This window comes from Equus caballus, chromosome 11 (genome assembly GCF_041296265.1).
Source record: "Equus caballus isolate H_3958 breed thoroughbred chromosome 11, TB-T2T, whole genome shotgun sequence".
Taxonomy (NCBI): Eukaryota; Metazoa; Chordata; class Mammalia; order Perissodactyla; family Equidae; genus Equus; species Equus caballus.
In genome coordinates this window covers 61270190-61282875 of record NC_091694.1, presented here as the reverse complement: position 1 = coordinate 61282875, position 12686 = coordinate 61270190, and the positions used below count along the sequence as shown (strand labels likewise).

The 12686-nt window shown below is 52.9% G+C and overlaps 1 protein-coding gene across 46 annotated transcripts in view; it reads right to left on the bottom strand.

The window, feature by feature from the left end:
• DHRS7B (dehydrogenase/reductase 7B) overlaps window positions 1-12686 on the bottom strand; it is a 64536-nt gene that overhangs the window by 13792 nt on the left and 38058 nt on the right. For 12 of the 46 annotated variants that reach the window (XM_070226619.1, XM_070226620.1, XM_070226629.1 and 9 more), the window contains 4 exons: window positions 11684-11853; window positions 8417-8560; window positions 5029-5207; window positions 20-129 (listed from right to left, as the gene is read on the bottom strand). In XM_070226619.1, coding sequence (XP_070082720.1) covers window positions 20-129; window positions 5029-5207; window positions 8417-8560; window positions 11684-11748 — 498 coding nt within the window. In that variant the 5' untranslated portion in view covers window positions 11749-11853. Of the gene's footprint in view, window positions 1-19; window positions 130-5028; window positions 5208-5541; window positions 5729-7128; window positions 7387-8416; window positions 8561-10692; window positions 11120-11683; window positions 12417-12686 lie in introns of those variants that run through there. The other 34 variants (XM_070226636.1, XM_070226631.1, XM_070226651.1 and 31 more) reach the window with 9 other exon arrangements.

Here is a 12686-nt window from a genome sequence, read left to right as displayed (position 1 = left end):
AACACACCCCTGGGCTCACCTTGGCGGCCTGAGAAGCAGCGAGTTCTCTGGTGAGCTCGTCCAGGGCCTCCCTGTTCCGGCCACAGAGCACCAGCCTCGCACCTGCAGCATAGAAGACTTTGGCGCATTCTAAGGGAAGAAGAAAGAGCCTTGACAGCAGGGGAAATTCAATGCCTTTCTTCCCCAGTGCAGGTCAGTGCAGACTTACCCAGTGTTTCCCAGTATGCACTTGTCTCTTCATGCACGCCACACAGGCGCACTAGACTGCTGTGGACCAGGCACGAAGTGAGTGGTAAATGAGCTCTGCTGCTGCTTTAGAGAGCTCATGCTCAGTGGTGTGACAGACACCCACAGGCAAGAGGAAGCTAGGGACTGGCAGACGGGTTTGTTAGGCACTATGCTCAGCACTTTCCATAATGATCTTTAGCTCTGAACAACCCTGTGAGCATTATCCCCATTTTCACAACCGAGGAAGCTCAGGGAGGTCAAGCAACGTGCTCGTGATCAGGCAGGGCCAGCTACTGTGCTGCTGTGGTCTGCCGAAGCGTATGTTCTAGTACAAGCCAGGCTGCTTCCCAAGTCACTTGAACGCAATAGGGACCTGTCTCCTAGGGGTACTGACATCATTCTGTAGAAGCAGAGTGGGCACAGGGCTCTGCCGAGAAGGGGTGAAGAGGCCTGAGGGGCTGTTTCCCCAGAAAGAACTTGAGGTAAAGGGAGCAGAGTATGCTAAGCAGCTTAGGGACAATGGGCAGGTGCAAGTGGAGAGTAACAGCCTTGCTAGGCTGGGATATGACACAACTATAGTTTCAAGACTTGAAGCGTACTGAGTGCCTCCAACAGCAAAGGTCTGGTGGCTGCATTTCAAAAGGCCCCCTCCTGCTGGGTCGGAAGGAAGGGGACCAGGTTCAGCTGAGCCCACTACCACATCTCAGGTGACCGTTGATGAAGACATCAACTAAGACCATGGCAGGGGAGAGTCCGAAACTCTTTGGACACCTCTGTCCTTTTCGTGGTGAGAAAAGAGACTCAACTCACACCGGGGCAAAGCAAAAAGAGGAGTTAATCAGGAGGATTCTGGGATAGCTCCGGAATTAAGAGAAAGAGCGGAACATCCAAGACTTGGGAGGGACAGTGGTGGCTGCCCAGAGCCCTGGCAACAGGAACCAGCCTCTCTCAATGCCTGCCGGTCCTTTCTCCACTTCATCCCCCAGCCTGGCTTCTCCACGAGATGGAAACGGGGCTGGGGCAACCTTGGGCTCACATAACACCAGTCCTCTGCCAGACAGGAGAGGGGCCGCTGACTTGTCTCCTCCAAGCTCCAGGGTCAAAACCCCAAGGAGGGGCTCTGAGCAGCCGTGGCAGGGGCAGCCTCACTAGGACCACCCCAGCAAGAGTCCCACATAAGCTCCCTGAGGCTACGGCAGAGGGGCAGGGAGGGAGACCACCAGACCCCGGGGCTAAGCAGTACAGAGGGTGAGGTCCTCTTGCTTCTTGCCTGCCCTGCCCCTAAACATGTCCTAACTAAATGTTCAGTGCCCTGAAAGCTTACAGTTTGTGAAGGGCAGGTCAGCCCAGTGGTCAAGGGACTTGAGCTAGACTTCCTGTGTGTAACTCTGACTTCCAACACTTACTGGTTCTGTGATCTGGGGCAAGTTAGAACCTCTGTTTCTCACTTTCCTCTTCTGTAAAATGCAGATAAAAATGGCCCAGGGACCGAATGAGTTAAAGTAGATACAGCACAGTAGATACAAAGCACTACAGAAGAGAGCACTACTTTTGCATTTGTATTTGTATTTCTAAGCTGCCTTTTAAAATGTCCTAAAAACTGACTGTTGGGGAGAATTGAAATGCAAGGGCTGAGAGCACTGCCCATTCTCACCCGAGTCTCGCCTCCCTCGGGGGCCCACAAGCTGGTCTGCGCAGACCCCTGGGACCCTTGCTGACCTCTGCATCCCAGATCAAATCTTAAGAGGCCGAGGCAGTCAAGTGGCATCTTAGTGCCCACTAAGGGACAGGCCTGCCCTGGGAGCCACGCGGCGAGGAGTCGAGGAGGTTGTAGCTTCCAGGCAGGATGTGCTGGTGTGACAGCTCTTCCCCCACAAAAGTGTCAAAATTCCTTAAAGCCGGAAGAGTTCAAGACAGGATGGAAGAAGAAGCCCCAGTGCCCTCCAGGAAAGGAGGGAGCATTCTTTGACCTTTGGCGTCTGGGTCGGCTCAGGGTGCGAGGCCCTCTCCTCTCACTCTGTGCCCCTCCCTGTAGCTTCTCTCACAACTCTCACTGCATCCCCAGGGCAGCACTGCCTTGCATGGCCCCAGATGGAGTTTTCCAGAAGGAGGTGCTAAGGAGACTCCATCAGCACATTTTCAGGCGTGCTGTACCAGCCCCTGTGAGGATCTAGTTGGTTTGCTCATTGTCTCGTTCTGACAAAGGACACAGACCCAGACAGAGCTTCGGCCCCTGCTCCGCTTGTCCCTGGTGTTCTGGCCGGGGTCACAGCCTCCACCCTGCCTGCGCAGCTGTCCTGCTCAGCAGAGCGGCAAAGCCCTCGCGGGCAGGGCAGGGCTGGGGGTGGCACCCAGACACAAGCATTTCTCAAGCCTTCCTGCAGCTAGAACCGCCCATCCACCTACCAGATCCTTCCCAAAGATTCGGAAACTCCGGCCCTGCTGGCCTCCCCACTCCACTTCATCTTGTCCTGACCCACACAACAGACACTTTGTGAGGTACCACCAAAGGGTGCAGACCCGCAGAACCAAAGGTAGGAGGGGCACGCTGGTCTAAACAGCTTCTGGAGAAGGGTCGCCTGCATTCTGCTTAAACTTTGCTTCCTAGCAGAGGCAAAAAGGGAGGAAACTGAAGTTTGTGCAGGGAGTGACAGAAATGCAGACAGACTACAAGGGTTCCATTTTCCTTTCTTGAAAAAGCTGATACACGGAGGCAGGAGGGTCAAGGGAAAAAGGAAGATGGTCCCAAGGTACCATTTATCTAGGGCTGCCAGACGGCTCTCCAGTGCTGCCAGACTACTGGCTTATAAATCAAGATCGCTGTTCACGACCTCAGGGCTTAGGCTGGCTAAAGTGGGCATCCAGAACATTCCGGTCCTTTAGTCAATGGTTGTACTGTTTTACAAGGATAAGCTCACGTAGCTTAAATATACACAATAGGAGACAAAACAGGAGAAGTGCAGAAAGCTGTCTGAAGACTCGTCATATAACCTCAAGCTGCGGAGGGCCGGCGTGGCGGGCACAGCTGCCAAGGGCAGCGGGGACTCCTCCCCATAGAAGCTGAGGGGCAGCTCACCGTGGGAGTCATCAGCAGAGGGTGTCTGTACCTGAGACACTGGTTAAGAATCTGTTCCTGTTTTATCTGCCTGGATATACGGAGTCCTGTTTCCCTAGGATGTTAAATGGGGCAGAACATAAGTAGAGTGATTTGGAATTCAGGAAATGGCTATATTATATACATATACAGGTTTTATTTTTTTTCAATTACACTTTCTATTCCCTTCACAATCTTGGTGTCCAGAAGAGGAAATGTGGAATAATGAAGAAGACAGTGTCCTCAAATGTCCCCGATTCAGAGCGCCTGCAACTCACCTTTCAATCTCAGCCAACTCTCAAATACTCTTCAAGGACTTTAAAAAAATGCTTCTCTCTGAGATTAAGAGAAGCAGCTGCTGAGTACCCTATATTTAGTAGCTGAGTAAGGCCAAAGGGCCAACTGTGGCAAAGGGCCTGGAGGCAGCTAGCCCCATGCAGGTCTGGGTATCCAATGCCAGACCCAGGGCTCACCCCAGACACCTCACCTAAGCATCAGTGGTGTATAAACAAGTCCACGCCACCCAAGCCTTCCCAGGCTCCCCCGGCCGAGGGCAAGCCACTTACCCTGCAGACAAGGCCTTGTCTGCTCCTCTGCGCCCCCGTCACACCAAGTGCGCCCCTGCACAGCCCTGCCACTCCCAGCCCTGGGCTGCCTTGCAGCGCCCTCCCTGCTGGCCCACGCCTGCCTTTTCCCTGCCATTCCTACAGGTGAGGCAAGACTGGAGGTTCTGGAATCAGGGATTGGCTTCACACTGTCCAGCCAGAGGTCCTAAGGCAAGTCATGCTTTCTCTGAATCCCGGCTGTGGGGACCCAGGGAGACCACTCATGCACCAGCACAGAGAGGTGTGGCTCCCCACCAGGCCTGCTGGGGACATCCGAGGCTGAAACGCAGCATAGTGCGTAAGCCCCTCCCCACCACCCCTGCACACGCCTTGCAGGAGGGGACCGCTCTGCACGTCTGTCCCAGCACTTGGCCCTGAGCCTTGCACGTCAGACACTCAATCAGGGCAGGCGTGTACGTGTGTGCAAGGGAAGCGACGGCAGCTCGGCACACTCATCTGTGGGGCGGATGCAGGTGGCTGACCCAGGCCTCTGTCCCAGCACACAAGTCCTGGGACCTAGAAGCTCAAAGTATTCACCAAATTAGAATGGAACTAACCTGGAGAACCTGGGTAAGGGACAGCTGAGGCATTACTTATTCTGTTTCCAACCCCGCCAAGGCTGTGCCCTGGGTGAGGCTGGAGGCACAGGCCAGTGAGGGGACGGTGTGGAGCAGGTGACAGCAAGGCCATAAACGGGAGGCTGGCTGAATCCAGGAAAAGGCATGCTTTGTTCAGCCCTCACAGAAGTAAAAACACTTTTTAAATTGGTTGTCCATATTTGAAAATTGGGAGCCTTCACATAAAAATCCCTATTTCTACAACCAGCTGGAGCTGAGTAAGGTGCCCCCCGGTGGGACGTGCAGTATCCCGTTTTCCACAGTCTTCCTCACTGCCTCTGCCTCCCAACGCTGATGCTGAAAGTCAGGGACCATCTCTCATTGCACTGAAGCTCTTGTTTTTTCCAACTGGACCAAGGACAGTGACACACTCCTGTTCCCAAGTCACCCAGCCTGCTTCACTGATCTGCACCTGCTCTGGTGATCCCCGTGCAGCTGAGCTGCTCCTCACGCCGGAGCCAACCCCCCTGCCCCTTGGACCTACCTCGCCCCAGTCCCGAGGTGGCGCCTGTGATGACCACCACAGCGTTCCGCAGGTAGGCCTTCATGCGCAGCCGCTGCAGCAGCTTGAAGAGGCTGAAGATTCCCACACAGCCACACAACAGGGGCAGGATGGCCGTGGAGGTGATGAAGTCCATGACCCCTACCTTCAGCAGACTCTTCCTAGAAGAACCGAAACCAAATGAATTAGTGACAAAATGAGAGAACCCAGGAGACTTGCCAACCCTCTTGGCCCTAGTGTGACACAGAGCCCAGGGCCCTCTTGTGAGGACTTCAGTTCTGAGCCCAGCAGTCTTCCTTCCACGCCCCAGAACAAGCTACGACAGGCATTCAGCATAGGACCAGGTACCTGGTGAGTGTTACCAGAGGTACTGGCCTATCAGTGCTCACCAGATTCTCTTTGAGAAACTGGTTTTGAAGAACTTAGGGAATACCCATTATCATTTTCACTCTCATTTGTGAAACTAGAAAATTTCTTTTTAAAAGAAAACCTTACCAATCTATATACTCCGCCCTGGGTAGATGGATATTTCTGGGTGGGGTGACCCCTAGATGGATCGGCGATGGCCCACAAGCGTCCTCTTGTCCACAGGTCTCACGGACACCCAAAGGGAAGCTGGCAGACAGGGCTGCCATTAGCCATGCACGGGCGCCGACTCCGGCTGCAAGCGGGTTGCCCTGCTGGGCCACTGGAGCACGTGCTCACCTCACGTGTGCGGTGAGTCGCACCAGCCAGAGGGACCGGGACCCACACGGGTGCTTGTGCAAGAGAGCCCAGTCAGCTCTGAAGAAACATACCGCTTCTTCCCCACGGCCCCCACTTTCCTCATCCCTCCAAGCCTGCCCCTTCCTCATCACTCCCCCATGCCTCTGTGCCCAGAGAAACAGCTAAGAGGGGACACAGGGTTAAAGGAGGGTCAAGGGCACTAATGAGGAGCAACACCATGTCGGTCCCTTTGAACGAAATGCTCTGTAAGGCCACTTGAGAAGTGCGCAAAGTCTATTACACAAATGTCCACCCACAGTCCACCTCCAGGACCGGGACATGAGGAGCACAGTAACCCTCTTTGGGAAAGAAGAGGCTGGCAGCCAAGGGCAGAGCTCCTGCAAAGCAGCCTGAGCTCTCCACTACTCACCAGATTGACAGTGACCACCTACTGAGTGCCACACCTCCTCAACAGCACACCCTGCAGACAGCGTCTCACTCCCTCACCCAGGACAAGGGCGACTCTGTGGGCACCACGAAGCTGCGACCCGCTGAACTCCAACCCAAATCCACCCACATCCTGAGCTGCTTTGATCCTGAAGTTTAGGTTCAGGGCAGGCCAAACGGTTCTACTGCAAAAGGGTTCTGCTCTGATTTGAATTATCAACTCAACTAATTTAGTATTTAGTTTAATTTTTCACCTACCTTTCCAAATATACCTAAATTCTTGTTCATCATAAAAAATTAACAACTTTCTTGGACAAACTTCTGTAAAACTGACTGTTTCCCATCAACCTCCACTTAATCTCCTTCTGAAAAATGCCCGGACACTGTCTGCTAAGTGGGTCCACTCCCTCGCCCCGCATTGTGCCAAGCCTACACCTGGAGGACTTGGCAATTCAAGGGGTTTCTAAAATGCCAAGCCCTTTCCCTGGGTACTACTGGCACCATCCCTTCCCCCAACAGGAAGCTCAGGCAGGTGTTCTGGCCTACAGGCCAGGCCAAATCCCAGGGGAGATGCCAGGACCCAAGGATCCTTTCCGTGGCAGGCAACAGCGCCCCTGCGTTCCGTGGGTCTGCGGGTGCTGTGCAGGGCCCTCACAGGGCCCAGGTCCTGAAGAGTGGCAGGGTGTGTGAGTATTTCCCAGCCCGGGGCAGGAATGATTGCGGGTTTGATGGCTTTACCAGAAAATTACAGCAACTGACAGAACACACAGGTAGGCCCCAGGGTCACTAGAGCTCAGAAGTTTCATGTGATAAACTTGGGGGGTGTCAACCAGCAGCACGGCTACTTGGGAAGCTTCTTCCCTACTGCGATCCCAGATCCTTATACTAGGCAGGTTCCAAGGTGGATCTGCCTGCCTGACCCAGAATCACCTGGGGCCCAGCTGCCGTCCAGGGTGACCAGGGGGCGGGGACGCTGCTCATGAAAGGACAGCGGGGCTTGGCCTCTGGGCTGCGGCCCGGAGCTCCACTCGTCAGCTGGTGGAAAGGGCTCTGCCCACTCCTCCGCAGCCCATGGAGACGGAGCGCGGGGGGCCCACGCCTTCAGACCCACACGCTGGGGCAGGGCCAGGACTCCAAGCACCAGCGTGCAGCTGCTGCCTCCCAAAACCCTGAGGTTTCAGAGACCACCTGGAAAACACAAACAGACTGCAGCAAGACGACCGCAGTGCAGCGCCTATAAGGGTGACCCTTGGCCAGCTGGGTTCACAGCCCGGCCCGCCCTCTGCCAGCAGGGGTAAGGGGCCGCACCACTTTGGGCCCCAGGACCCTCATCTGTAAAATGAGGGCATGCGAGTACCCACCTCCAGTTTGTTATGAGGTCAGACAAGTTAATACATGGAAATGCGTGCACGGCCCTGGTGAGGTAAGTGCTCAGTAAATGTAGCTGCCACCAGCACCATCATGACCCACGGCTAGCTCAGAGCTACTGACCCGGGAATTAGTTTCACGACAAACAGATTTCTAAGGTTGTCTGACGAAGTCCCTGATTTATGAAAACTGGTTTCTTCCAAATAAAGGAAACTCATTAAAGATACAGTTCACTATAGTTTGCTTCTTTTTTTAAGATTTTTTTTCCTTTTTCTCCCCAAAGCCCCCCAGTACATAGTTGTGTATTTTTAGTTGTGGGTCCTTCTAGTTGTGGCATGTGGGATGCCACCTCAGCATGGCCTGATGCGCCATGCCACGTCCACGCCCAGGATCCAAACTGGTGAAACCCTGGGCCGCGGAAGCAGAGCGCGCAAACTTAACCACTCGGCTGTGGGGCCGGCCCCTGTAGTTTACTATTTATATCTTCATAAACCTTTTAATTAAATTAAGAAATGGCGGGGGGGGGGGTAAGAAAACCAAACCCAACTTTGTCAGAAGAAGTCAGGATCCCATATCCCAAGGTTTGTACTGGAAAATGTGGCTACCATAACAGTCATCAAGGCCAGCACAGCAAGGAGAACAGACACGTGCCCAAATGTCCCTTTGACCCTTTTTTCACACTCAGGAAGGAGCAGGATGAAAATAAACCCACCCAGCAAGGCTCCCCACTGCAGACACAGGATGCACACCGTCAGACAATTTCAGCTCTCAACAAACTACATGTTCATGCCCCTATTTAAAACCCAAGCCAGCAATCTACAACATGAAGAAAAGAGAGAAAACTACACACCGTCTCGTATGCTTCTGGGATTCCTTGAGCACCTGACACGACATCGCATGCCAGCCTTGGTCTCCTGGCCCTGGGGACCACTTTGCCCGAGGCAAATATGGCACCAAGTTAGTGGGATCCATCCTCGGCCCACGGGCCAGCCTTCTGTGGGGAGAGCGCACATCTGCATTCAGTCTGGCAAGTTTTACAGAATCAGAATGTGAAGTAAATTAGAACCCAGTGCCGACCTTGCCCAGCGAACTCGGGGTCATGGTGGTGGGAAAAGACACTCCAGAGCAAGCTATTTATTTGAGAGGATCCGGTTCAATTTCAGGGTAACTTTCCTGGAGTTACATTTCCAGATGAGGCTGGTCAAACTGGCAATCCCCACTCTGTCGGGGAGTTTTTCAAATTCTTCAAGACCTCCAACTGTTACTCAGCTCTGCAGTGCACGTGGCCACACCAACAGGCCCCTGGGCCGCTGGGCCTCCCAGGGCTCTCAGAGACAGCTGCGTCACTCCTTCCTGTCTCACCCTTGGCACTGAGAATGGCCAAGAGACACAGAGATAACCCCACCGTCTTGCTGTGGTGATTAGGGGCCTTCTCTGAGCAAAAGGGACAGCTCCAAAGTGGAAGAAAGGAATCGTGTCCTGGACGGCCACATTTCCAGATTAGGAAATAATCTCCTATGTAAAGCAGGGTCAAAGGGGACCTGTTTTCTTTGAAAATCACATTTAAGAAGGACTTTAATATGTTTATAAATTTTGCACTTTATACCAAAATGCTTCCTAATTGCTAGTTTCAGATGTAACTGGGAAAGCAAGATTGAAGGTATAAAAAGGAAGTGGGAAAAAATCTTGCTCAGGATTTCCAGCATTTGAGATCAGCTTGTAGAAAGAAGGGAGAGGAGCTGGCCCCGTGGCTGAGTGGTTAAGTTCGTGTGCTCTGCTGCAGGCAGCCCAGTGTTTCGTCAGTTCGAATCCTGGGTGCGGACATGGCACCGCTCATCGAGCCACGCTGAGGTGGCATCCCAGATGCCACAACTAGAAGGACCCACAACTAAGAATATACAACTATGTACCGGGGGGCTTTGGAGAGGAAAAGGAAAAAAAAAAAATCTTTAAAAAAAAAAAGAAAAGAAAAGAAAAGAAAGAAGGGAGAGCGGGCCCAGCACCACTGCGAGCCAGAGCAGAGAACTGCGAGCCAGAGCAGAGAGCAGGATAGATCCATGGAGAGAGAGGTCAGAAAGGGAAGAAGGTGAGAGCCCTCCTCGAACAGAAACCACAGACCACATGTGGCCTGGAAGTACAGAGTGCTGCCTAACAAATGTGCGCGCGCCCCTTCCCGTCTGCTCTCTAATCGACAGGGAATGACTGAAGCATGACCTTACGCTAAGGAGCCCCGTCAACTGGCGGGAGGAGCCAGAGCTCGCATGCTCACCACTCAGCCTGCCTGCTGGTATTTTCATGTACTACCCACTACAGGGCTCCAGACCTAAGAGAACAGCATGCTGTCCCTCCACGGGTGAGTGCTACGCGGGGCTGGGCAGCCAGAAAGTTCACGGGCTCTCATCATGGCTTCAGAATTCAGCTGCACCCTTATTTTCCACTGAGAGGCTCTTTAAAGAACTTTCGGGACCTCAAACGAAGAACAAGACTGTCACCAAGAAATCAGCTCTGAGCAGAAATGTCACCCTTTAGGCCATCTATTCCATTCCTCATCCACTGGCCAAAATTCTACACTACATTCCTAGGATTCCTTTATTCTCTCAAGCAGTTATAAAAATAAAATAAACTGAACCATCAGTGGAAAAAGGTTGATGGGATCTACTCAGAGACGACACATAAAAATTAAATCATTGACATCACCTCTGAAAATCAAAGGAGGGGATCTGAAAACCCTCCAGAGTTCAAAACTAAAAATGACTTCAGGTCTGTAAGAAGAATTAGTCACGAAATAATTTGCCATGTTACACACAAGAAAATCAGGCTAAAGGGCAGAGGGGTTCCAGCAGGATGCTGAAATCATGCGGCAAGGAGTGGCTCAGTGTCACCAAAAGCACTGAGGATCCCGTTCCCACAAACCCCAGCCATACTTCTATTTCGTAACTGACGACCAGCTCCAAACAGCTGGTCTATTAAAGGCGACATAAGCTATGACATAAGCTTATGACTCTGAAAACATATCTGAAAGCACTTATCTATTTTCAGAAAGGAAAAGCAGAGCAAAGCCGCTCTCTTTTGCTTGGAAGCATAGGAGAAGCCGCCTTCGACTGGAAAGAAAGAACAATGTCCTACCTCAGAGGGCAGCTACTGTGCCAGTCGAGGGTCCTGGCGCCAGTGTCTTCTCTGGTCTTTTGACCTGGGGCAGAGTGACTAGACCAGAGGCCAGAGGAGACCCTCAGGTCAGCAGGCCCTCCTGGAATGCTGGCCCCACCCACAGACCAGCGGCCTGTGGGGTCTATTTTTGGAAGCTAGCCTTGGGGCCCGCAGTTTAAAGGGGTGCAGGCTGGCATTAGTAAAAATAAAATCAAAGGGAAGGCCAGAGACTACTTCAGACCGGACGGCTGAATGCCCAGTCCTGGGAACACAGCCGCACTCAGGCGAGCACTGCTCTCCAGTGGGACGCCGAGCACACGCTGGCTGCATAGCAGCCCCGCCGGGGAGCGGGGAAAGGCGCCAAGCACAGCTCCAGACGTGCGGTGCGGGCTGCCGACACAAGAACAGGGTGCTGGAGGCAAACTGCTTGTTACGGGCCAAAGTCTGAGCTCAGTTTTTAAAAACAGCACTTATGATGGCTACCTGGACACCTTGACCCAAAAAAACAATTTTGGTTTCTAATATGCTTTGTAAAATGGATTTAGTATTAGTGGAAGATGCTGGAGTGATCTCACCCTCTTTCCTAGAAAACACACAAGAGGCCCAGGCCCCTGACAGAAACCAGACAAGGCACTCACTGTCGGGGAGAAGCAGGAAAAGCACCCCGTCAGCAGTGGGGAGCTGGGTTCGAGTCCACCCTGTCGTGTACTTGCTGTATGACATGGCAAATTTACCTCCATCTGCAACTAAGTGTCCTAATTTCAAAATGAGGATGACTATTCCAATGAGAAAACATATGAGAAGCACTTTGTAAATGCCACAGTCCTGAACAAATGTGCTGCTAACTCATAGACTGAAAAAAGGCAATTCCCAGAGAGCACTTCAGAAGGGACCTGAGCAATGACAGCCAGGTGGGCAGCTTTAAGGGCTATTCATGTTTAAATATGTTCGGGAAAAAGACCAAACTTACTGCTTTAGATCCACACCTCCCACACTGTGGTTCATCTCAGGTCCTGATGTCGCTCGCTCATCCATTCAACCACTATATATCAAGTGTGGCTGGCACCAGGCCCCGGGCCAACATAGGGGGGCAAGCGATGAACCAAGTAGACATGGTTTCTGACCCTCAGAGCTCACAGCCTAGACCAAGAGACCGACAATGAACAAAGAAACAAAAAAAGCAAATGATCAGAATTGCGAAAATTAAAGAAAAGATCCCCGTGAAACCACAGAGTAGCAGCCTGTACAAAGGGCAAGCCTTGCCTGAAGCTGGACTTCAAAGTCAAAACCATGCAAGTCACCATTCTGCCCACACAACACACACACGGCCCAGGGGAACTGCCAGCTTGTGGCTCCTGAATTCAGATTATTGCCTTAAAAACTACATAGAACAATATCAATCAGACAGACAAGGGAGCAACGTACATATGAAGTCAGGGGTCCAACGTGTTTAAGAGGAGCTGCTGGAGCCCAAAGCCAATGTCTAATGGGAACCACACACAGGCACCCACTGCAGAGACTCAGGCATGGAGCACAGCGCCTCTCTCTCCACACACGGGCACCCACCGCAGAGACTCAGGCATGGAGCACAGCGCCTCTCTCTCCACACACGGGCACCCACCGCAGAGACTCAGGCATGGAGCACAGCCTCTCTCTCCACACACGGGCACCCACCGCAGAGACTCAGGCATGGAGCACAGCGCCTCTCTCTTCACACACGGGCACCCACCGCAGAGACTCAGGCATGGAGCACAGCCTCTCTCTCCACACACGGGCACCCACCGCAGAGACTCAGGCATGGAGCACAGCCTCTCTCTCCACACACGGGCACTCACCGCAGAGACTCAGGCATGGAGCACAGCCTCTCTCTCCACACACGGGCACCCACCGCAGAGACTCAGACATGGCGCACAGCCTCTCTCTCCACACACGGGCACCCACCGCAGAGACTCAGGCATGGAGCACAGCCTCTC